Source organism: Staurois parvus, unplaced genomic scaffold (genome assembly GCF_062004578.1).
Source record: "Staurois parvus isolate SC_StPar_1 unplaced genomic scaffold, SC_StPar_1.0 ptg000704l, whole genome shotgun sequence".
Lineage (NCBI taxonomy): Eukaryota > Metazoa > Chordata > Amphibia > Anura > Ranidae > Staurois > Staurois parvus.
The window spans coordinates 3,389,761-3,416,600 of record NW_028318500.1 but is presented as its reverse complement, the minus strand read 5'-3'; the positions used below and the strand labels follow the sequence as shown (position 1 = coordinate 3,416,600).

The 26,840-nt window shown below is 40.7% G+C and overlaps 1 protein-coding gene across 1 annotated transcript; it reads left to right on the top strand.

Moving 5' to 3' along the window:
* The first annotated feature begins 204 nt into the window (after positions 1-204).
* Positions 205-26,840, top strand: DDX51 (DEAD-box helicase 51). The gene is made up of 15 exons (XM_089653206.1): positions 205-311; positions 1,176-1,638; positions 5,158-5,308; positions 5,399-5,544; positions 9,210-9,281; positions 9,374-9,480; positions 11,060-11,168; positions 11,272-11,414; positions 11,660-11,858; positions 12,416-12,531; positions 16,576-16,692; positions 17,023-17,124; positions 18,938-19,001; positions 24,317-24,451; positions 26,274-26,840. The coding sequence occupies exons 1-15, from the start codon at positions 289-291 to the stop codon at positions 26,298-26,300; spliced, it is 1,974 nt and encodes a 657-aa protein (XP_089509332.1). The 5' UTR covers positions 205-288; the 3' UTR covers positions 26,301-26,840.

Below are 26,840 nucleotides of genomic sequence, written 5' to 3'. Positions count from 1 at the left end.
GAAGTGCCAAAGAAAAAAAAGTATTTTTTTATTTTGAATCTAAAGAGGGGGAAGGAGCCAGGTGCAAGTTATTTTTTATTCCCTGGGTGAAGATCCACTTAATTAGCTAGTAACAGTGTTTCAGTCAGAGGTGCTACCTAACACAGTCCAGGCAGCAGATGGCGCTGCTAATATGCACGTCTCCCTAGGTCCATGTGTCTGATGTCACTGCTGTGCGACACTACATGGGAGAACACGTGATGGTTGCTGCTGCGTACAGTACAGATCACATGTAGTGGAGGAGTCGGCATGTCACTGTTTGTGATTAACAGGTATGGTGTGTTTCCTCCTTGTATCATCTATATTACACAGATCGTATCTCGGACACAATGAGGCAGTCTTATATAGTATTGTATTGCCTTACTGAAGTATAAACGTAGAATTCTAATGAATCTCTGACTCTTAATAGCTGAGTGAACCTCCCAAAGCTTTCAGTTACTGAAGTCCTGAACAACCATGAAACAAGCCTGTGCTTTCCTTCCACAGTTCTCTTCATCACACCAACAGCACATACTGGAGTTATTTACTGACACTGGAGATTGCAAAAGCTGGTGCAGCTCGGCATAGGAACCAGCTTTCAGGTTTTAACTACTTACCCGCTGCCCCATAGCAGATTTACTGCTACAGGGTGGCTTCGCTGGGCAAAATCATGTAAATATATGTGATTGTGCATTTCAGGGTAGGGGGTGCATGCCGTCCTACCCACGATGCTATTGGTTCCTAAAGATGTCAGTCACTGGGTCCTGTCCTGCGATTTTTAGCCGGGACTCGGTGATCGTTGGCAAAGCGGAGAGGGGAGAGACCTGTGTGTAGGCAACACAGATCTCTCTCCTGTCAGCATGGACATTGATGGTGATACAGACTACTATATATTGATCAAGCTTTTAGGTGTAGTGTTTGTGACCTCTGTGCTATCTGTCATTTGCTGCAAATTCAGTTTGTGTGTGTATATATATATATATATATATATAAAGAAACAAACATTTATCCTCCATTTTAGTAAATTCATTGTTATTGCCTGCTTTTGCCTTTAGTGATCACTTTGCAATCCATCCAGTGTATTCCATGTGCGTTTTCTTGCAGGAAGTATATTTTCTGTTCCTAAATATATCTAATAAATTTTCAAACCGTTCCAGGTACCTCGGAGATGAGGTGGATTCATCTGAAGATCGCTCCAAAGCTTTGCTGGAAAAGCTACACCAACAAGTCAGGAATCGGCAATTAGAATTTCAGGATAAAAAGAAAGGAGTAAATGAAGGTATTAGGTCCAGCAATGAAGAGGAAGAAGATGACACTAAGACCAGGAACCACAAAGAGGAACCTGAATCAAAGAGAAAAGGGAAAAAGCGAAAGAAAAGTCTCCCTGACATAACAGCTGAGCTGAAAAAATCCAGCGATGATGTTGAACTGAAAGAATCGATAGAGACTGAGGAAGTAAAGGTGAAAAAGCAGCGCAAAAAGAAAATTCCCAAAGTTTCTGTTACCCCAGGAGAACGAAAAGAAGATGCAAATGTGGAAGAGAGAAGTTCCGCTCATAAAAGCTCCTCAGGTCCAAACTCTCTCCTGCTAGGTGGCTTTGAGGCTAAACCTGTTCTGAAGGTGAGACTATGGCGTGATGATTGCAAGATTTTTGTTTTCTGCTGGGAAAAAGCCCAGATAATAAATGGGCATACAGAAACTACTGAATACATTTTTGGAGTCTGAATTGTTGTCATTAAAACTCCATGTCCCCTGGTTGCATAAAATGGCCATCTGCCTCCTAGTTTGGATTAACTGACAGCTGAATTCTCTGTGAATGTATCCATCTTTTTCAGCTGTATTTTTCAGAAGCAGTCTTCTATTATACATTTATTAGCTTTGTGCATAATGGAAGACTTCAGTGCATGTACATCTCAGTGCTGGATTGATCCACAATATATATACATAATACATCTATATATAAGGCAAGATTTTTTTTTTAATTCAGTTTGGATAGGGAAAAGGTGTTGAAGATCTCTGTCAGGTTTCTATTGCTGTCTGTGTACCTGCTGGTGAGATTTGCCCTCTATTTGTCCTGGTGACCATTGTGTTGAGTAGGGGGAGTGATGTCAAATGCAAAATTGCAGAGTTTTTGCAGAGACAGAAGATGAGGGGAAAGGTCCCAGTGGGAACATCTTTTCTGATGACATCTGTCCGAGAGGAGATTTCTTTGGAGAGGTATTCTCTTGCTTCCTGTTGTCTCTCAGACAATAAATAAAGGGAAATCTACTTGATGGTATAACAGGATTTTACCCTTTTCTTCTCTATCCAAAACTAAAAAAAAGGCTTTGGCTTTAAAGTGGTTCTAAAGGCTCAGGGTGTTTTACATTCATGCATTCTATGCATGAAGGTAAAAAACCTTCTGTTTGCAGCATCTCCCCAGCCCCTCCTAATACTCACCTAAGCCCCCTCTGGATCCAGCGATGTGCACTGGAGTCTCAGCTATCCCGGGACTCCCTCTCCTCATTAGCTGAGACAAAATCAGGAGCCATTGGTTCCCTTTGCTGTCAATCACAGCCAGTGAGCCAATGAGAACAGAGAGGGAATGGGGCTGAGCTGTGGCTCTGTTTGTGAATGGATACATGGAGCAGTGGGTGCCCCCATAGCAAGCTGCTTGCTGTGGGGGCACCCGATGGGGCAGGGGCCAGCAGTGCCGGTGGGGGACCCGAGAAGAGGAGGATCCAGGCTGCTCTGTGCAAAACCACTGCACACAGCGGGTAAGTATAGACAAAAAAAATCCTGTAGAATCACTTTAAAGTGCATCGGTGCCCAGATTATGGCCATTCTTGACCTCTCTAGCTGCTTGTAATGTGAAACTAGCAACTCTCAAAGAACCTAACAAAGACTTCAAGGCTTCTTCCACACAGACAGAAGTTAATGATCCATCTGTGACCAGCTTAAAGACTTGTTTTAAGGTGCTTTCACTGGTCGTTCGGAATTTACAAGTAACTTAAAGCAGAGCTTCACCCAAAAGGGAAAGATCCACTTTTCTGCTTTCAACCCCCCCCCCCCCCTTCAACTTTTGGATATTTTTTGGGGGTGACAGGAACCTTCTCCCTCTTCCTCCGGGATTGCCTAGGTGATCTGAGTGGAAGTTTGACCCTCCCCACCCACAGCCTCTTGGGACACTTCACAGGTCTCAGAAGGCTGTGGGACCATTCACACAGCACAGTGCAGCCTGCGCATGCGAAGTGGGAAGCCAGCTGTGAAGATGTAAAGAGTCACACCCGGCTTTGCACGGTGAGCATGGCAGGGCTGGGAACCCAAAGACCAGCGAAGTACCGGCTCTGGCGAGGACAGCACTGGATCCCTGGACAGGTAAGTGTCCTTTTATTAATTCAGCAGCTATGGTATTTTCTGATGACTTTTAATTTTTTATTTTAGGGGGGATTGAAGATCCACTTTAATATGGATAATCTGTACACAGGTTCACTTTAAGGTTTACCTCATTAACCACTTCCCGTCCAGCCGTTGTATATAAATGGCCGGACGGTGGCAGTGCAGGGACGGGTGGCTGTTTATAAATGACCTCCCTGCCCCCTGCTTGTGCGCGCTCCCTGGGAGCGCGCAGCACCACGATCCAGTGCCCGCTGTGTCCTCCGATCGTTGTATGGGACCTCTGTACGACATCCCAATTATGTGATCACTGATTGGCCAATCAGTGATCACATGAAGAGTAGTAAGCAAGATGTCACTTCTGATATCATTGCTTACTACGTGTGCAAGGCTATTCAAGGCTATTCACAACAGCCTTGTACTATGTGACAAGCTGTGACCAATCACAGCTCACACAGTATTTCTCAATGGCTGCAAGAATGCAGCCAGAGAGAAGGATAAATGATTGCTTTTTACAGCCTTTATGGGTGTAAAAGCAATCGGTGTAGTTAAAAAAAAAAAAAAAAAAATCTTCATAACCCCCCACAAGTAGTACAGTGTCACCATGGTGACACTGTACTGCTAGGGTGACAGTATGTAAAAAAAAAAAAACAAATAAAATAAAAATATAAAACATTTTAAAAAAAATTATAATTTTTGGTTATAAACTAATTTGGGTTATTTTTTTTTTTTTTACTAAAAAGATAACTGAATAAATTTTGGCCAAGATTTATGAATAAAGATTATTTATTTGCTAAATTTTATAAGAAAAACACTTTTTTTTTCAAAATTTTTGGACTTTTTTATTTATATAGCAATAAAAATCACAGTGGTGAATAAATACCATGAAAATAAAGTTTTATCTGTCTCAAAAAAATGCTAAAAAATTCATATGGGTACAGTGTTGCATGACCGCGCAATTGTCATTTAATGTGTGATAACACTGAAAGCTAAAAATTGGCTTGGTCAGGAAGGGGGCGAAAGTGTCTGGACTTGAAGTGGTTAAACTTAGAGTCAAGGGTCATGTTAAAATGAAGAATGGAGTTATACGTTGAAATACAGTTTAGGAGTTAATTGATTTATATTTAAGAATATGTTGCTAGGGTTAGGATACGTGCTGAAAGGTAGGTCATGTTTCATATGTAAAGAACCCTGTCATAAGAGCAATATGGTGGTTGAAACTAATGACCTCTTTTTCTGAAAATGCTATTTGTCTGGGTGTTAGGCTATACTAAATGCTTAATTAGGAGATCAGAAATTGAATGTACCAGCATAGTCTTGTCACACCAACAGAATATGTTACTGTGAACTCTTTGTAAGTCTCCTAACCTAGTATCTAAACTGGTAAATACATTACAGCCTTAAGCATCCATTTGTTGATTCTGTTAGCTATATAGAAAAAGTCTTCAGATAGGAGCAGCAGGGAAACCATGGCAGCATCTTCATTTTCAAAAACATTCATGTCAATTTTCTGTACTATTCTAAAATTTTCCATGTGGCACGTTTTATATTACATTTTTCTATCGTACTGGATCCACCTATAACTGTATGTTGTGCATCATTTCAAATGTTTCAGTGCTCAATGAGCTCACTGGAATGAACTTCATCTCCATTTAGGGAAATTATTCCAGTTGACAGAAAATAAGGACTCAGTTTTGCAAGTGGGCTTGAGATCTTAAAACCATAAAAAAAGAAAATAAATCAAGATATTTATTCATTTTTCAGGTGATGCCAGTTCTGCCACAGTGGCTGGCAAAACCTTCTCTTGTTCACAGGGAAATCAAGCAGAACCTGGTTTCCATTCATGATGTCCCTGGTTTGCATCGCAGGCTTGCAAATAAACTGGAAGCCAACAAAATGAACTCCTTTTTTCCTGGTAGGTCCAGCCACTCTGTATATTGTATATTTTTTCTGTTAGAGGTTATCATTTTTCACTCTGTTTTTTGTTTCGTTGCCTGATTGTTAGTTCAAGCTGAGGTTATCCCAGCTATCCTGGAGAGCTGCACTCATGGATTTCTTCTGGGACAAGGAGGATATCGCCCCAGTGACATTTGTGTGTCTGCACCCACTGGCAGTGGAAAAACTCTGGCTTTTGTCCTTCCCATAGTACAGGTGAGCATGCTGAAATCAAACTCGGGATCTTTCAGCTGCTTTTAATTTTTCCACCTTCCCTTTGTACAGTACTTAGGTTAAGTTTAGGTGTCTTGCTAATTTTCTGTGCCTCTGAAAAGCGATCCGAGTTCATATAATTTTTCAAAGGCATGTGATACCTCTTCACTGCATGTTTTAACCCGGTAAGTGGTGCACCAATGTATGCACTGCAGTTGCGTTCATTTGCTACTCTTCCCCATTCTTTTGCAATACAGCCAAACATGATAGGATGCAAAGCATCAAGACTGCGGCATATGAATTCCCTCGCCTGCTGCCTTTGCAGCTTTAGGGAAGGTAGGGGGCAGTTGCTGGTGCTAAAAATTTGTTCAATCCTTGTTTTAAATGCCACCCAACCACATTTCACACTGCCACACTGCAGTTTGGCCACATCACTGGTGCAGCACAGTGGAGCTACAGTTTTTGTGTGGGTCACCTGCAATTTCCTACTCATGTCCTGCATTTTTGATGCGTTTTCTGAAAGCACACCAACAGGCCTGAATGCTGCATCTTTTTTGCACTTTTAGAAAATACACCAAAGATACAGGACATGATAGAAAGTCTGTAAGAAACCACAAGTAACCCGCATTAAAAACCGCAGGTACATCATGCTGCACCCGCACTTTGGCCAAACCTGCACGGCAAGTGGTTGGATCATCTTTCCATTACATCACTTACATGTTTTTTACTCTGTTTAAACAATTTTACCTCTTCTTTTTTGTTGCAATGTTGCACATTTTTTCTATGCAGCACTGAAAAAAAAAATAACAAAAATTTATGCTACGCTGGAAAAAAAAATAACAAAAATAAGGAAAACCAAAAATAATATTTAAAGTGATTGTAAAGGTTAAGTTTTTTTTTTTTTTTTTTTTTTTTTATATATGGTGTGCAATAGTTTTGTACAGAGAGGCCCCAAACCACCTCTTCTGGAGTTCCTCACTGGCGTCTGGGCTCCTCCTCCCATTTGAGTGCCTCCAAAGCAAGCAGCTATGTAGCTGTTTCTATTTACACACTCAGCACGAGCTGCTCTCAGGCTAAGTGCTGGATTGAGATCCAGGTCAGGTAAGTAATAGGAGGGCTGGAGGAGTTGATCATGAAAGCTTTTTTTTTTATCTTAATGCAGAGAATGCATGAAGGTAGAAAAAAACCTTTAGCCTTAAAAACCACTTTAAGGTAAAAAAAAGGCAGAAAATAATAGCGAAGGGGGAAAAAAAGTGAGAAAGGAATTGATTTGGGGCTGATATAGGTTGACTAAGGGGTTAAATAGGAATAAAGGAACTGCACCCAAAAGTGGAAGTTCTGCTTTAAGTCTCACCTTGCCCCCCCCCCCCCCCACCACTACCACATATGGGGGGGGGTGGGAGCAAGCACCTAGTACTGGCAGGTACCAGCTTCCACTTGCGCTTGCATCACCTAGGCTACTCCCTCTTTACTGCAGCTTTCTGGGACACGTCACAGGTCCCAGAAGGCTTTGGGACCATTCGTAAAGCGCAGCACGGCTCACACATGCATAGTAAGAAGCCAACTGTGAAGCCGCGAGCTGTCAGACTTGGCTTTTCACACCAAAGATGCTGGTGCCTGGACCCAGAAATGAAGCTGGATCTCTGGACTGGTAAGTGTCCTTTAGTAACCGCTTCCCTACCGCCCTATAGCAGAACTGCTGCATCAGGGCTACACAAAGTCACATGTATATATACGTGATTTTTTTATCTCTGGGTAGGGGGTGCGCTTGCCGCCCTACCCATGCCATCATTGACGGCTTCAGATGTCGATCACCGGGTCTCGGCCGGAGATTCCCCAACAGCAACCGGAGATCAACGAGGAACAGTGACAAGGCAGAGACTTTTGTGTGTAAATAACACAGGTCTCTCTCCTGCCAGCAGTAACATGCTGCTGTGTATTTCTTTGCACAGCAGAGAAATACACAGCAGTATGTTTTCCAAGTAAAACACATACAGCACACTTAGTAAAACAGCACACAGTTAACCCTTTGATTGCCCCAGATGTTAACCCCTTCCTGCCCAGTGTCATTAGTACAGTGTCAGTGCTTTTTATTAGCACTGATCACTGTATTAGTGTCACTGGGGATGTCAGTGGCAGTTAGGCAGTTCCCACCCAGTGTCAGAATGTCTGCCGCAGTCCTGCTGTAAGTCGCTGATCGCCGCCATTACTAATATTAAAAATAAAAAAAAATTCCATTATATATACCGCCATTTGTAGACGCTATAACTTTCACTTAAACCAATGAATTTACATGTATTGGGATTTGTTTTAGCAAAGACATGAAGCAGAATACATTTTGGCCTAAATTTATGAAGAAATTAGATTTTTTAAAAATTTTTTACTGTATAAGTTTTATAGCAAATTGTCAAAAATATTTGTTTTTCTTCCAAATTTGTCGGTCTTTCTTTGTTTATAGAGCAAAAAATAAAAAAACACAGAGATGATCAAAAACCACTAAAAGAAAGCTTTATTTGTGGGGGAAAAAAGGACTTAAATTTAAATTTTGTACAGCATTGCATGACTGCAATTGTCAGTGAAAGTAATGCAGCGCCGTATTGCAAAAAATGGCCGGGTCAGGAAGGGGAGTAAATCCTCTGGAGGGCAAGTGGTTAAAAGTCAGTAGCTACAAGATTTGTAGCTGCTGATTTTTTTTTTTTTTTTTTGTCTGGAGTGAAGAACCGCTTTTGTCATATGCAGAATAAAGGTCATACCTTTTGATCTATATATCCATGGATAAGTAAATAGTGTTTCACAAGTAAATACTGTGTAACAATACACTGTTACACTGTATTACTGAATGACACTTACATTTTGATTGACAGTAATAGTGGCGGGTAAGAGGAGCTGACCATAGCAGACAACTTTTAAATACAAGAGATACACCCTAAAAACTTCAAAGTCCTCAAATGGTTAAAATGTTTTGCTGCAGTATTTTGTTTCCACTGTGTCAGAAACTAAGTTCAGTTGGAGCTGGCATTTAGGGCTTTCTTTTTTAGAGAGACCTAGGAAGTGTGGTTACTTACAACAATCTGCAGTAGCACTTCTTGATTAGATATAACAAAACACATTCAATGGTATATTTAACAAACCAAAAGGAAGCAAATAAGAAAAGATCATTGTTGGGTTTACATATCATTTAACCTCCAGAGTGATCTCTCAAAGAAGAAACCGTGATGCACAACACTTCAGACAAAAGAAGCAGAGTGTTTGTAATGAGTGAATATAGCTGCCCCATGTACATTTGTAATTCCAAACTATATGATAAGTTTTTCTTTTTGTCAAGTTGACTTCGTTCACATAATTTTTTTTTTTATTATGTTGTCACTGTGATAACATCACTTGCATAAAAACCATTATATTGTAAAGTGTTGCTGAATATGTTAGAGTCAGGGGCGGACTGACAACTCATGGGGCCCCCGGACAATAGGGAATTATAGGGCCCCTGTGTCCTTGCCCAAACTCAAAAAAGCCTATGAAAAAGGTACCAGGGGCATCTCATGGGGCCCCCTACTCACCCCGGGCCCTCGGGCAGTGCCTGAGTTTCCAAATGGTCAGTCCACCCCTGGTTGAGTGTTATTAATAAATGTAATAGCACTGAGCTTTTAACAGCATGTGTCGGTCCACAGGCTTTACTGCAGCGTGTTGTATGTGAGGTTCGTGCTCTTGTCGTGTTACCCACCAAGGAGTTGGCACAGCAGGTAAATGGAATTTGTATAGGCATGCTATTGCTGTCATTAATCACTCTTCTCTCACTCTTTATAATGACATTTATTTCTTCTTCTCCTGTCAGGTGTGCAAGGTGTTTAACATTTACGTGGATGGTAGTGGACTCAAAGTTGTCTTGGTAGCCGGTCATAAATCATTTGCTAAGGAGCAGGAGTCTTTGGTAGTTAGAAAGTGAGTTTTTCAGGAGGACCACCTCATATTTTATTTTCTAATGAATAAAGGTAGCGTTAATGCCTGAAACATGTAAATCTGTTGTCCATACAATAAAGTGCAAAAGTGCCAACTGGCTCTGTGTCTTAATATATCTTCAGCAATATGATAAATCTACTAAAGATGCTAAATACAATGTGAAAATATAGTACCAAATTCATATGTAAATACATATGAATATATATTTATTTTTGAATTTGGTATTACATATGAATTTGATATTATATTTAAAATTTTACTTTTTTTGTGTATTTAGCATTTTTACTATATTTATATTGTTGAAGATATATTAACCACTTCAGTTCCAGAAGATTTTACCCCCTTCATGACCAGGTAATTTTTTTGCTATTCGTCACTGCACTACTTTAACTGGTAATTCCGTGGTCATGCAGCACTGTGCCAAAACAAAATTTCTATAGATTGTTTTTCACACAAATGGAGTTTTCTTTTGGTGATCTGTTATCACCCCTGGGATTTTTATTTTTTGCAATATAAACAAAAAAAACCCTAATAGTTTGAAAAAAATGAAATATTTTTCTTTCTGCTATAAAACATGTATTCCGCTATAAAACATATCCAAAAAAAAAAAAATTCCTACTACATTTTGGCCAAAATGTATTCTGCTGCATGTAAAAAAAATAAGTGTATATTGATTGGTTTGTGTGAAAGCTATAGCACCTACAAATTATGGTGTGTATATATACTGGAATTTTGTTTTTGTTGTTTTTTCATACTACTAATGGCAGTGATCAGCGACTTATAATGGTACTGTGATAAACCAACGCTGGGGGGGAACTGGCTAACTGCTACTGACATCACCAGTGACTTTAATACAGTGATCAGTGATAGTACTATACACTGTCACTGTACTATTGAAACTGGCTGGGAAGGGGTTAACATCTAGAGTGATCAAGGGGTTACATATTTTCCTAACTGTGTAACGTGTATAAAGTGTGCTGCTTTTACTACTAGATTTCTCAGTTTTTCATCTCTGGTTTGCAGTGCTGAGAAACTGACAGATCGGTCGCTTTGTACAGAGCTCTGTGTTGTTTAGCAACACAGTGTTCTGGGCTGTGATTATTCACAGCAGATCAGCAGGCCCTGATCGTGAATCATTGGCCAGGACTTGCTGATAGGCTCCCGCTGTGTACAGTCACAGCGGGTACTGGCCGGGGGACACGAATGCACGCGTCTGAAATCCAGAAGTAGTCAGCGAGGTATAGGTACATTGCTTTGTCTACAGCGACTGCCCATCCACAGTACATTGTCGGTCGGGATGGTCCCCAGGTGGTTAAGACAGTCAGTTGGCACGTTTGTACTTTTATGTTTGCACAGTAGATTTACATATTTCAGGCATTAACGCTGCCTTTATTTCTTATAAATGTTATCAAGGATGTGTCATACCCTTTCAGGCATCAGCTTGGAAATTTAGAGATTTCACATTGTGGCACAGGTGTCTGTTATTACATATTTTTATTTTCATACGCCTTGTTGTTTCACATTTAATGTTTGTACTTTTTTTGTATATTGTTGCCAATAGGTTGTCTGGGTTCTGCAGTTTGGCTGACATCCTTGTGTGCACACCAGGAAGGCTTGTTGATCACATTCAGCAGACAGAGGGATTCACTCTCAGGCATCTGCGCTTCTTGGTAAACCTGGACTGTACTATTTCCTTACCTCCTTAGGTTAATACACACAAGCTTTCTTGTTGCGTTTTAGTGCCTCTTGAGTTATGTCATATTTCTCCTGTAGGTTATTGATGAAGCAGATCGTATGATTGATTCTATGAATCAGGACTGGCTACCTCATGTTACTAAGGCAGTGTTTAAAGTGCATTCAGATGCTCATTCAATGCTTTTTGCCAGAAAGGATCATGCAGTGGTCACCGTCGCCAAGTAAGTAGCTAGTTGTGCATATGTTTCACTCTCCCTGTGCTAGGTTCTCCATAGAATTAGGTAAAAAATCCAGAAGGACAAGGGTTTGTAGTTGGTCTGATTTGCAAATATTGTGAGCATTCACCTACTTGCTGCATAAATGTAATTTGATCTGTTAGTTCTGTACCAGCATTTTTACCCATTAATATTTTAGCATTTTTTTTGTAGGACTTTGTGTCCATGAAACTGATAGTTTTCTTCTACAGTTCTAGCCAGTATCAGATCCCCTTGCAGAAACTGCTCTTCTCTGCCACTTTGACTCACAATCCCGAGAAGCTTCAACAGCTAGGCCTGTACCAGCCTCGTCTATTCTCTTCCATCCACAAACAGCCAAACAAGAAGACTGCTGAGAACCCAGAAGAGCCTCTTTCTTCTGGAAACTTCTCACTTCCGGAGGGCCTAACGGTAAGCAGTTCAGAGGTTTCTTGAATAGTACCCAAGTACATGCTCAGTACATAGCAACTATACAGAATTGCTTAACTGAACAGTAATTTAAAATCTGGTTGATTGCTATGGGTTGCCACACTTTACATAATACCAGTGCTCTTGTGAACTTAAAAAGGAATACATTTGAAAAAAAATTTGGCTCAATGTTTGAAAGCACTGTAACAACTTAAGTAACCAATTAATAATAATCTGGCTTGTGAGCATTAGGAAATATTTATGATCAGCCAGAGATTTTGTCATTCTCCATAGACAAAGGGATGGCCCAACCACAGCATGTGTACAGCACTGGAATGCCAACTGAACCAGAGCTGAAATTTGTGGCAGGTGTCATCAGTGCAGCCTGTTGAATGAATGAAGGCGAGCAGATGTGTCACTGCTTGTTCTCCTCGAGATCTGTACTTGTGTGGACACCCATCATTTTTTTGCAGTTGAATATTTGAACTGTTTTTCATTTGGTATCTATTTGAATACAATAATGTATAAGAATATAATAAGCATTCTCTGGTCTTTTTCAGCATTATTACATTCCCTGTAATCTAAACTCCAAGCCTCTTATACTCCTACACTTTTTGCTCACTCTGCGCTTCTCCCGTGTGCTCTGCTTCGCCAACTCCAGAGAGTCTTCCCACCGGTGAGTCATGTACCTGATCTTAAGATATGGATTACATAGTCTGGCTGAAAAAAGACAAAAGTCCTTCCAGTTCAACCATACATTAAAAAAAGTTATAATCCTACACCCACAGTTGATCCAGAGGAAGGAAAAAAAAAACCCAGCAAAGCATGACCCAATTTGCTCCTGCAGGGGAAAAAATTCCTTCCTGATCCCCCGAGAGGCAATCTGATATTCCCTGGATCAACTTTTCCTATAAATGTTAGTAACCAGTTATTTTCTGTGTATCCAAGAACGGGATCCAGGCCCTTTTTAAAGCAATCCACTGTGCTGGCCAGAACCAACTCTTGAGGGAGTCTATTCCACATTTTCACAGCTCTTAAAGAAACCTTTCCGTATTTGGAAATTAAATTTCTTTTCCTCCAGGATTGTCAGTTAACATTTGGACTATCCTATGCTTGTATTGGCAGCATTTTTTAACCACAGGTCGGCACGGGTGCTCAAAATCGTGTGTGTGTGTGTGTGTGTGTGTGTGTGTGTGTATATGTATATGTGTATATATATATATATATATATATATATGTGTATATATATACATACACGTGGTCTTGCATTTACGGGTAGGGGCGCGCGCCCTAATCTCTCTGTCGATCACGGCCCCAGGTGTCAGTCACTGGGTCCCGGCCGGTAATTACCCGACGGCACCCGATGATTGCCAAGGATCACCGACTGGGAGGAGGGCTGCTTTGTTTACCAACAGTCCTCCTCCCTGTCAGTTCGGGCACACTGCTCTGGATGGCTGAGCAGAGCCATCCAGAGCAGTGTGCTTACAGTGAAGCACCCGCCCCCTAGTAAAACACTCCCAGCACACAGTTAATCCTTTGATCACCCCTCATGTTAACCCCTTCCTGACCAGTTATTACAGTGTCAGTGCTAGCACTTATCACTGTATTGGTTTCACTTGGGATGTTATTGACACCAAGTCAGTTCCCCCCAATGTCAGAATGTCTGCCGCAGTTGCTGATAAGTAGCTGATCGCCACCATAAGTCGCTGATCGACGCCATTATTAGTGGGAAAAAAAAAATTACAGTATCTATACCACCATTTTGTAAACGCTATAACTTTCACGTAAACCAATTCATTTACACGTATTGGGATTTTTTTTTTAGCAAAGACATGTCACAGACAACATTTTGGCATAAATTTATAACGAAATTAGATTTTTTAAAATTGTTTTCTACTGGACACGTTTAACCACTTCCGCGCCGCCCTATAGTAGAAATACTGCTACAGGGCGGCTTGGGTGCGCAAAATCACGCGTATATATACGTAATTCACGCTTCCACGGTTTTTGCGCCCTTCACATATAGCATAAGATTGCCCATCAATACACCAGTAATTACACTTAACCCCTTGATTGCCAGGAACACGCTCATACACAATAAAGCTTCATTGCTAGTATAGAGTCTGAACGGATCAATATCTTTGATCAGATCAGCACTATACCAGCGTTCACATTAGTATAGTGTCCCCAAAAACGCAGCGTTAGCTGGATCAGCCTCGGCACCTGCGTTTAGCCCCTACGCTTAACCCCCCCTTCTCCCCCAGCAAGTGCAGTGTCAGTAGGTTACTGTCACTTGATACATTGCACACAAAACCGCAGTGTTCGCAGAATCAAGCCTGATCTCTGTTAGCACTACATTATTTTGTAGCGGTTCAAGCAGTCCCTGACAGCCAGGTGCTCTGTAAGTCCCATAAGTGCAGTACAAGCTGGTGCGGTGGCAAGCACGAGTATTGTCCTGCAACCACCAAGAATTCGCACACAGGCCCGTAGAGCCCCTAGTATTCTTCTGGATGTGTTTTGCAAATCTCAATTGGTAGGCCACAAATTTTGCAGCTCCCGTACTTCCCCCATTCACTGCCCAACCCGGAATTCATGTGGAAACAGCAAATTTAAATACTCCCCTTGATTTCTCTGGAGCTGTTTTTCACACAAGATCTGTATGCATTGATTGTGGATCAAAGCAAATTATATGCAGAACAATTTATCGCCGCCAACCCAAATTCAAACCTTGCCAGACCGTTCGCATGGAAATCCATTACAGTTTCCGAATTTAAAGTTTGCTTGGGCCTAACCCTCAATATGGGCATTACTAAAAAAATGAATTGCGGTTGTATTGGTCTACAGACCCGATTCATCACATCTCCGTGTTCTCCTCTGCCATGGCCAGGTATAGATATGAGAGTATAATGTGTTTTTATGCATTTCAATGACAACACACTCTGTCATCCTCGAGGTGTCCCTGAATTTGACCGGCTCCACAAAATTCGGTCCCTCATAAATCACCTAAACCAAAAATTTGCAGGTGCCTATACTCCCCAGCAAAACATCTGCGTTGATGAGTGCCTCATTAATTTTTCTGGCCGCCTTCCATTCAGGCAATTTCTCCCCAGCAAGCGTGCCAGATATGGGGTCAAGAGGGCAAGAGGCTATGCATATAAGTTTCGGATTTACGAGGGAAAAGATAGTTAAGTGTAGTCCCCTGGATGCCCAGACTACATGGGGAGCAGTGGCAAGATAGTTTGGGACTTGGTGTCATCCTTTTTTTCATATGGGGTACCACTTATACGTGAACAATTTTTATTCAAGCATGCCACTATTTTAGACATTTGTACAATCTTGGAACTGGCGCATGTGACACCGTGCGACCTAATTGCCGGGGCTTCCCCCAACGGCTTGTAAATATCTGTCTTAGGGGGAAAAAGTCTGCTTGAGAAATGAGGATGTCAATCATCTGGAGCACCGACTTGTTTATTCTGACAGCAACAGGGTCTTGCTCTCAGAATATACATATGCGAATGTGGGCAGCGCTGTTGGATGAGATTTTTTATCCGCAGTTAAAAAAAAAAAGAGCATATATGCCAAAGCATGGGGGCCTGGAGTGGCCAGTGGGTGGATGGCCCGTATGCTTCGGCATATATATTTTATAAAATTTTTTGGCACATTAGAAGTGGGTGGATGCTGGGCGGTATATTCTAACGGTGGGCATACCACACACTTTTTCTGGCATAGATTTCTTCTCTTTTTCATTCAGCCCACATAAAAAAAAAATAAAAGAACATAGCATATACACCCAACAAGGACCAGCGGCATACTGGTACATCACTGGACTGGCACCATTAGAAGTAGGTGGATGCAGGGCGGTATATTCTAACAGTGGGCATACCACACACTTTTTCTGGCAGATATTTCTTCTCTTTCTTTTCATTCAGCCCACATAAAAAAAAAAGAACATCGCATATACACCGAACAAGGACCAGCGACATACTGGTACATTACTGGACTTTGAGTGGTTACACCAGGATGATGCCTGTGATGATGATCGTCTTTGTAACACTTTTTCAGCCGGCGATGGGCTTTCATGTAAAAGCAATCCTAGTGGCTAATTAGCTGCAGGATTGCTTTTACAAGCAGCGAAAGAAAATGCCCCCCCTCCCCCGCTGCCTTCCACGGCCTTCTCGGGCAGTCCCGTGCCATTGGGGGAACCTGAGAATGCAGTCGGTATTTCTGGCAGCTGACCATAGATCTGATTGGAGACCGGAGGGTCTAGATACACTGTCAGCGAAAATGTGTTTACTAAACAGATATGTTTAGACTGATACTTTAACATTTTGATGGAAAATTCTATCAATGCACAATATACAGTTCCCTGAGTGTACCTAAGTAAACCAAAGTCTGATTAGTTATTGCACTTTATTTAGCCCTTGCTTATTGTATACACCTCCTTTGTATTGCATTTTTTAAGTGGAGGTTTCTATTTGCTAGTATTGTATTTATAACATGTTTTCAACTAAAGATTAATGTTGAACTTGTTTTTAAAATGTTCTTAAAATATTTTTAAATAATTTCCCAGGTTAATGATATAACCAGCAGTCAGTTACATATTACATTTATTATAAACGTCCCCCCATCTATATATTTTGACTGTTCTGCTAATAAATGTGGTGTTTATATGCTGAACATACCGTCACTGGATTGATTGGTGCTTCATTGTATTTTACAGCCTCTTCCTTCTTGTAAAGCTGTTTGGAGGGACTACAGTGGCTGAATTCTCTTCTCGCCTCAGCCCTGGGGAAAGGAAGAAGACCCTGAAGGAGTTTGAGCAGGGAAAGCTACAGCTGTGAGTTGTAATGATGTGCTAGCTTAGGTTTATTTTTGTAAGTTTACATGTAATAGATTGCATTTTATTTCATCAGTCTTGTATCCATCTGTGCCCATATGTCATCAGTATTTGTGTCCATCTGCATGTGATTGTTTCATTGATTGTTTGTTTTTTGTTTTTTTTGTGCCTTTTCTGTTCTGTGTAAACTATCATAGTTTAGAAAATCTCACATATAGGTTTTTCATGTAGTTTTATTGTATATCTGGCAATTGCCATTTTTTTAAACTCCTTTTCCGCTTTTACAGTGTTTGCTTCTGACAGCTCTCCATTTTTCATCATTCTGTACAGGTTAATAAGTACAGATGCTACAGCCAGAGGAATAGACATTAAAGGAGTGAAGTGTGTAATAAACTTTGACGCTCCCCAGTTCATCAGAACCTACATTCACAGGTGTGTCTACCTTTTATCGCACACAGAATGGCATATTATAATTCATTGGGGGAAGTTTTCCTCTGGAGCACGTGGTGATATTTGAGTGCATTTTATTCAACCAATTATTGTTATGTTGTCCACGTGGTGATCACGGTGGATCAATAAGCACTTTGCACTTCATCACAATTTTCATTTTTCAGTTGGTGGACTTATGTCAAATGATTTAAATATTTGTGTATATTTTTTTGAAGTGTTATATTTTGTATCGTATTCCCACTATATTATAATTCATATGTATCTAACCATCAGTTTTATAAAAATGATCACCAATGCTTGTGATTGGTGTGATTTCAATTAATTGCGCTAGTTAGTAAGAAAATAGGGGATTGTCAGAAGGCTTTTTACACACTGTTTTGCTTGAGGTGATTGTAGCCGTATTAGTGCATTTGCGACAGAAACAAAAAAAAAAGTAATCACGGACAGTACTCAATTGTTACACACTCTGTGAAACACAGGAATTGCTGCCTGACTGCTACTGCATTGTTTTGTTGTGAGATGGCGTTTGTGCCCATACCCGTAAAGCAGTGGCATATTCCCTTAGAAGCTTCCCTAGTGTTTTCCGTAATGATTGCACTTTCTCCTGCTTGGGATGGAACACTGCCCCATGCCAGCCCACTGTCCAATCAGAGCACCATAAAGCTGGCTATACACTAAAAGGAATTTTATTAAAAACCTTTTGCTTCAGGAAGGTTCTTTGATTAGGGTGGGGTCAAACCACAATGATGAGAACATTTCTAAGGAGCAGGATGGAAAATATTTCTTGAACGAAAGTGCATTACAAAATCGAATGTTAAAAGCAAACAAAATTTTTAAGTACTTTTGACATTTGTCAAGGCATCAATTGTACTGATAAAAATTTTTGTACGAACATTTATTTGAAAAATCTGCTAGTGCATAGCCATCCTTAGCAAAGGTGTTTTGAGGAGGCAACTGATACAGATTATAAATTTGATTACACCTTATGTATACTCTGCTGCCACACATCAGATAGATGGAAAACGCTGTTCAGCCAGAAACAGAATACAGATGCTTATGGTAATAACCAATGGCTTCTGCCCTGTGTCTGTTACAAGTCCCAGCAAACACACTGATATGCCTCCTACTCCGCAGGATGAGAAGTCCATAGCATGCTATACTTCTCTATAGAGATAATGAGGGCAATCCTTCAAATCACTGGAGCTATTCTCCATGTAGTATTCTTGTGCTCATTCTTTTTTTCCTCTTACACTGATCTTTCCAATGCTAGAATGAGCACACATTTGCTAACTCTGTACATCTAAATTTATTGTATACCAAATACTTCTTTCAATGTTCAATTTCCCCAGCACTTAGTTTCGGTAACGTAAAGTATAATGCTGCTTTTACACTGATCGTTTTTTTTTCCATTTTTGTGGAAGAGAAACTCTTGACCATTTAATCCTTTTGAAACTCCTCACACTGGTCAGTTGCGGGTCCGTTGTATTTTTCAAAGTCCTGCAAGCGGCATTGAAATGAATGGAAAATGCTTAAAAAAAAAACACACCCTGGTTGTGTTTTTGGTGTGTTTTTTGAGTCACATGTCCTTTTTTTCACAGGTGCAAAAATGCATATACCTTTTTACTGTGTTTTTGCAGTGGAGCAGTGTGAAAGTAAACTAAATTTCTTTTATACTTATTGTATTATTTCTAGAAAGTTTAAAGTCTGTTATTATTTACTGAAAAATTTAGAGGTGAGAAAAATTTGATATGGAGAATGTTTATTCCAGTGTAAACGTTTTGGCTTTTCTTGTTAGAGTGGGCAGGACGGCTCGTGCAGGAAAGGCGGGTCTGGCATTCACAATGCTTCTGAAAATCCAGGTATGCTTTTCTGTTTCAATAATATGCCAATAACCAACATACTTACGATTTGTAGATCAATATATCCTCAAAATTCTGCATTTAGTATAGGCTGTTTTATAAGTTTTAAAAAGGTGGGGGTTAGTTTATTTTTGGGCTTTAATCTAATTCCCTCTATGCTGCATACCAAGAGGCCATCTTACAAAAGCAGATTTCTCTGTCGTGTCTGAATTTTTTGTAAAACTATCAGTTCTCCAAGAACCTTCAATTTCCAGAGGCCAAAAAAGCTACACTTCAAAAAACAAAAATGGACTCACAGATCAGAGATGGAACCTCCAAATTAGTTTGAGGAAGACATGGGTAAAAGTGATGGGAATTCAGATGTTGTAGTGAAAGCTGCAGATGATTTTTTTAATTCTTGCATTTTATGGCCCACAAGCTATGGCTTTTTGACAAATGCTCTCTACTGTTGACTCACTGATTTGACACAGTGCAAACTACACTATTTTGCCAAAAGTATTGGAACGCCTGCCTTTACACGCACATGAACTTTAATGGCATCCCAGTCTTAGTCTGTAGGGTTCAATATTGAGTTGGCTCACCCTTTGCAGCTATAACAGCTTCAACTCTTCTGGGAAGGCTGTCCACAAGGTTTAGGAGTGTGTCTATGGGAATGTTTGACCATTCTTCCAGAAGTGCATTTGTGAGGTCAGGCACTGACGTCGGACAAGAATCCCTGGCTCGCAGTCTCCGCTGTAATTCATTCCAAAGGTGTTATTTCAGGTTGAGGTCAGGACTCTGTGCAGGCCAGTCAAGTTTCTCTGCCCCAAAACTCGCTCATCCATGTCTTTATGGATCTTGCTTTGTGCACTGGTGCGCAGTCACGTTAAAACATGAACGGGCCATCCCCATACTGTTCCCACCAAGTTCGGAGCATGAAATTGTTCAAAATGTCTTGGTATGCTAACACCTTAAGAGTTCCCCTCACTGGAACTAAGGGGCCAAGGCCAACCCCTGAAAAACAACCCCACACTATAATCCCCCCTCCACCAAACCTTACACTTGGCACAATGCAGTCAGGCAAGTACCGCTCTGGCAACCACCAAACCCAGACACGTCCATTGGATTGCCAGACAGAAAAGCATGATTCGTCACTCCAGAGAACGTGTCTCCACTGCTCTAGAATCCAGTGGCGGCATGCTTTATACCACTGCATCCGACGTTTTGCACTGCACTTGGTGATGTAAGGCTTGGATTCAGCTGCTCGGCCATTGAAACCCATTCCATGAAGCTCTCTACACACTGTTGTGCTAAGCTGAATGCCACATGAAGTTTGGAGGTCTTTAGCTATTAACTTTGCAGACAGTTGGCGACTTCTGTACTCTGTGCGCTTCAGCATGCGCTGACCCCACCCTGTCATTTTATGTGGCCTACCACTTCGTGGCTGAGTTGCTGTTGTTCCCAGTTGCTTCCACTTTGTCATAATACCACTAACAGTTGACCGTGGAATATTTAGTAGCAAGGAAATTTCACGGGTGGACTTATTGCACAGGTGGCAACCTATCACGGTACCACACTTGAATTCACTGAGCTCCTGAGAGCGACCCATTCTTTCACAAATGTTTGTAGAAGCAGTCTGCATGCTTAGGTGCTTGATTTTATACACCAATGGCCATGGAGGTGATTGGAACACCTGAATCCAATGATTTGGAGGGGTGTCCCAATACTTTTGGCAATATAGTTTAGTCTTTGCCTATCAGTACCTGATTCTCCACAAGTAAAACAAGCCACTATATGCGTTCAGAGGCTGGGAAAATAAAAAGATTTTTTCCATCCACACACAAATTGAATGTGAATTATATAAGGATTGGCCTAGACTTTGAATGGATGCTATCGCCTTAGCTTTTTGCTGAAATACATCCCATGGAAAAGGAATTTAAGAAAAATTGGCTGTTCCGGTAGTAGATGCTGCCATTTCAGTCCTCAATAAACACTTTACAGTTTCTGTTGAGGATGTTCTCTCTTTTAAAGCAGAACTAAACCCTCCTATCCTTTTTAGCCAAGAAAGCTTTGCCTTTGATCTGCAACTGTGATCAATTATAACAACAGCCATTTGATGGTTTGAACCTAGGTTCACACTTGTGTGGTATGGGACACCGCATGTAATTCGCACAAGAATTGCACCGCATTCCTGTGCAAATCACATGCAATGTCTTTGAAGTCCGATTTTTTTTTTTTTTTTTTTTTTTTTTTTTTTTTTTTTTTTTTTTTTTTTTTACCGGCACCTGATTTGCACTGCATGGGTGTTCACACAAATGCAATGCGAATTCTGGAAGCAACTAACTCCACAATTGTTCTCGTACTTGATTAGAACTAACGATTTTGGTTTAGGCCTCTTGGACACGGTTCTGATGTTTGAGCATCTGCTTTTTTGGACGTAATTTTAAGCATTTGTTTTGCACGTATTCGCTCCCACAATATATTCTCAGGGAAAATGAATTGGTAATTATACTCATATGCATGTATTTGAGTGCAAATGCGTGAATATGGTGTAAATTACTAACCAAAAAAATGCAGATTTTCATTTTTTTTTTATGAAGAATACATGGTGCTTCTTTATAAGCCTGTGTGCAAAGGCACGTTTTAAATAATGGGCTACATTTTACTGCAGTAAAAAAAAAAATGCTTATTTAATGCTGCAGTGTGCAGGGGGCCTTAATGTGTACGGTTTTTGTATAAGGGAACAATCAGGTACAAAAGACAACGCATGATCAGAAACTATAAACGATGATCTGTGCTACAATGTCTCTAAGTCAAACAAAAAAAAAGTGCCTCTGTCATTCGAGAATTTTCGTACAATTAGTACCATCCAGGGGTTTGACTTGCTGTGAAACAACGAGGGAAACTGGCCAATCATTCGCCTGATTTTCCTATAGTGTGTACACAGCTTATGGATTCTGTTGATAAGCATTTTGAAACCCTTTTAAAGGTCTCCTTTGCACTTACAGGTCCAGCCCTGCATCCAGCAATCTCTGTCATGTCTATTTTCCAGACTATTGTTAATTGGACAAGACAAATGAATAGAGAGCATGAACAATTGCAGCTGATGCTCTCAGCCTTTTTTTTTTTTTTTTTTTCTTTAGAAAATCTAAATCGCCAAGTCTCTAGAATGGCTGTTATTTGTTTGCATATGTGCAGGATTTTGTGGTTAAAAGCTTGGTCTGCTGAACCTGTTTGTAAGAGGCACTTAATGTGCATACATTTTAATGGGACGGTGAACTCCTATTTGGGGAATCTCATAGTAAATTCATCAAGGATGTCACTAGGGAGAAAGGTGCTGTTACCACACAAGAAAAAGCCCAAGTCTGCTATAACTACTGCCTTTTCTCAGTGAAAGGGGTGTTTTCACTTTTCCCAAGGTGTCAACTTCATGTCCCCACTCCTCAGAGTTGGTGGCAGTCAGTTGGCATTTGCTTATGCTTGATCATTCTAACCCTGATGGCAGTTCCTTTTGCCCAGTTTCACTGCCTAGACCGAGGGGAGTGGTCTCTGCACCCTGGTATATTCCAGAATTTGTCAAAGGAGGGGAAAACCAAATGTGTACATCCTGACCTCCAGGTTCAACAACAAACTGAATTCTAGCCAGGACCAGGGGATCCTCTAGCCTTCGCAGTAGGGTACGTTGGTGATTTCTTGGACTCCATCTATGCCTTCCCTCTGATAAAGATACTCCCTCGACTGTGCTGGCAAGATGTAGGTAGAAAGGTGGTTCTGGTGATCTTTGTTGTACCGAATTGACTCAGAAGGACGTGGCGCACAGACTTCTTGCAGATGAACCCAGGCTTCTTCCAAAAAGACCAGGCTTACTGACAAGTCCCCCTATCCCACCCTGCTTCTCAGTCACTGGCTTTAAATTCATAGCTGTTAAAACCCAGGTCCTGAAGGATAGAAGTATCTCTGACTCTGTTATCTCCACCTTACTCAGAGGGAGAAAATCTGCCTTCCACAAGATCTACCATCACACATGGAAGGCTTTTATTTTGCCTGGTGCAAATATAGACAGCTGATCCCCAGGAAATATTATGTTGTTTTTTGGCCTTACTGCAATCTCGTCAACACCAGCATCTGGCCCTGAGTACCCTTTAAGAGACCGATTTCTGCCTTATCCATTAGTTTCCAGAAACTCTCACTTCACAGTCTTTAATCAAGACTTTTCTTCAGGGAGTTGCTAATATAAAACCCCCGGTGCAGCCCAGTGTTTCCTTGGGTTCTCAATGTGGTGCTCTGTGTACACCATAAACCCACTTTTAGCCTATTACAAATATCTCTTAGGGAGATCCCCTATGTAAGATTGCCTTCCTGGTGGCCATTACGCCTGTTAGGCATGTTTCTGAGCTGGCATTCCTTTCTTGTAAGGATCCTTTCCTTCTAATGCACAGAGACAAGCTGGTCCTGTGGCCAAGGCCTTGGTTTCTTAACAGGTTGTCTTTGTTCCACCTCAGTGAGAATATTGTCTTCCTTTTCTCTTTTGACCTTTCCTTTTCGCAAAACAGTCCCTTTTTGTCTTACCTGCAGGCTTTTGTAGAGGACATCCTGGCTCTCGCTCCACCATTAGCAGGAGGATCACACTTCTTTACAGGGCCTATACCCTTAAGGAAAAAGTTCCTCATTTTCCTATTAGAGCTCATTCTACCAGGTTTTTTGGTGCCTCTTCTGCTGTCCAGCATTAAGTATCTGTATTGAAGATTTGCAAGGGCCCCATCTAGTACACTGTTCACATGCTTTTCAGATTTTCAGGTTTTATTATGTGATTGTTCAGGCCTCACCTGATTTGACCTTTGGCTAAAAGGTGCCTGGCTAGCTCTCCTATCTCATAAGGTTACAGCACTTTTGTATTATTTACACCTTTAGCCTTGGTTCACAGTGATGCTAATCTGATGCGTTCCAGAATACATAGATGTGCATGTCAAGGAAGATAAAATGGCTTTCTATGGAGGTCATTCACACCTTTGCAATCCAAACATGATGCGATTTCCATGTGTGTGCAATGCAAAGCGTTTTTGATCCCCATAGACTTGATTGGAAATAGCAGTGAAAAATGCAACGTGATTTCAGTGCAAGATGCACCTGTTTCTAATGTCATAAAATTAGCCAGAACAGAAATCACTGCTGTGTAAAATTAGAATCGCTGCAGAATCGCACCACAACTGCTCCTAAAATTGCACTTGAAAACGCATAGAAATCGCACCTCATCAGTGTGAACCAGTGCTCAAACTAACATCAATTGTGCGCTCTTAGCCTGCTGACTTTCTCACTTGCTCATGTTACTCTCTCAGGAGCAGAGATATTTCAACATGTTGAAAGAAGCTGGAGTACCAAAGCTACAGAAGCAACTGGTGAAGAGGGAGAACTTGAGGCAATTTGAGCAGAGATATGAAGAGGCTCTCTCTCAACTACAGAAGGCTGTTAAGGTAATGGTTTGGATATCTACCTCAAATTTCTGAGTGTGAGACTATTCTCTTTTGTTAGGATTTCCTGTTTACTGCAGGTTCTCAGGACTGATCAGTATAATTCTCTCCAGGCTGCTAAACTGTCAAATAACAAAGTTGTTTTTTTTTTTTTAATAATCCTGACAGCATCTTCAGTCAGCACTGAGCCCTTCTGTCTCTTTGGCCACTTGAATGGCTGGGCAGCAATGACAGCATTATATATATATATATATATATATATATATATATATATATATATATATATATATATATATATACACACACATACATACATACATACATACATACATTTTCTGAAATTACATGACCTATAGAAAAAAAAATCGTCCTACTGATTTTTTAGGCCTCTCAATAGTTGCACAAATGTTTATCAAATCACTATTTTCACTAAAAAGACACTACAATCATTAGTGGACACAAACACATTCCTGCTAAATTCCTGCTAAGGCCTTTCACATGGGGCTTAAGAAAGCGTATGCCTGTGATGGGTCATGTGTACCCATACAGGGATGGACAGACGTTCCATGCATTCCCATGAAGGCAGTCCCATTCATATCATTTGGGATGCAGCAGCTGCACAGAAGTACACTGTAGTATGCCCTGTGTGAATGAGGCCTTACTATGTTTTTTTATTAAAATTTTTTTACAATGTTGTGGGTTTTTTTTTCAATTTTTTTTTTTGAGTGGTGGCTTTGGTGAGATGTCAGGGGTGTAAACAGACCACTGATGTCTCTTTTTTTGAAAAAGAAAGGGATTTACATAGATTCCTCATTCTTTTTTTCTGCAGCCTCATCCTGACAATGAATTCTCCCACATCAATGCCTCAGCAACAGTTGCTGGTGGGAGGGGGAGGAGAGAAAGCTGGCCAGCTGCACTCTGGGTAGGGGGCGCCTGGGAATTGGTGGGGGGGTTCACTGCATGGGATAGTTGGAGCTGTAGGAGGATGTATTTGGATTATTGTAAAGCCTCTGGTTCCCATGCAGCATTTGAAACCGGTGGGAGGGGAGAGGAGGAAAGGCCAGTGCTGCAATGAGAGGGGAAAAGGGGACGTAAGTGTGGCAGGGAGGCCACTTTTGCTGGCAGCGGCAGGATGTGGTGGAAACAACGTAGACACAGGACAGAGAAGCAACGACACGAAAGGGGGGGGTTAGTCACATTTTGAATGTAAAATGCTAATCACAGCTGTTGGTTTGTTTACAGAGTTTGCTGAACAGTTTTTCTTTATGTTCATGGTCATAAAATTGAGCATGAGCTTATAGCAGAAAGGCTAATGCCAGGTGTGTACAGTGTAGTCATACGTAGCCTGGCCAGGTAGAAGCAATTCTGTAGGTCCATATGCCGTACAGAGCTGTAAGAGAAAGGGGTAAAAGTGCTGACATTTTTAAATTTATTTTTGCTATCTCTGCTACCACTCTATCCAAATCCAAACAAAAAAGTTTTGTCTTTAGATACACTTTTATAATAAGCCTTTTAATAGTGTTGCAATATTCAGTTTTTGTAAATATGGCAACGGTTCGTTCAGGTTACAGAACAGGTGTATGCAACAATATATAGAGAAAATATGGGTTAGCAGCGTAAGATTGTGGTTGTACTACATTCATATAACCATGTTTGATATATTGTAAACATTGTGGGCCACTTTCATCTGACATTATGAAAGGAGTAACCTGGTTGATTAGTTTGAACAGAATAGACAGATCTTGTTTCCTAAAATTAAATAATTATTAGAGGTCTAGAGTCATTTAAACATCATCATTGTTTTCTTTTTATTATCCTTCCACAGGATGAACGAGCTCAGAAACGTTGCTGAGTTGTGAATTCTCCTCACTCACCAAGATGTTTGGTTCCGTTTTTTGGAACTGTCGGTCTTCATGAACTAGCATCCCCTGAGGTGCAATCTGGTAGACTTTTTCAGAAGAATACCATCACTCACTCTTCATGCTCATGTTGATCCGGAGATCTGCCAGTATTCCCAGAGGGAACCTGCTTTGCTGTAAAAACGCATGTTTTGCACCAGTCTTTTCCGTAACATACAAAGCGTTTGGCAATTTAAAGGCTGATTTTGTATTACTGATAAATTATTTAAATATTTACATTTTCCTTTGATACAGATAAAATCTATATACAGAAGAGAACCTAAGGTGCTTTTTATTAAAAGGAAGTTCCAACCCAAGGTTATAAATTTGTTTATCCAAGCAGATTCTTTTGGTTCTACGTGTCACAGCCCAGGACTTATAGCTACACGGGTAAATCAGTACCTTACTCCATAGATTGTGTCAAGGCAGATAGCAGTTGTCAAACAAAAAATTAAAGAGGTCTGAAATCCATTAAATAAATAAATAAAATCCAA

Bases quoted from the DNA above. Each gene is read 5' to 3' on its own strand.
- DDX51 (XM_089653206.1), top strand. From the start codon at position 289: ATGTCACTGTTTGTGATTAACAG. The intron at 11,415-11,659 runs GTAAGTAGCTAG...TTTCTTCTACAG, and splicing joins GCAGTGGTCACCGTCGCCAA to TTCTAGCCAGTATCAGATCC. The intron at 11,859-12,415 runs GTAAGCAGTTCA...GGTCTTTTTCAG, and splicing joins CACTTCCGGAGGGCCTAACG to CATTATTACATTCCCTGTAA.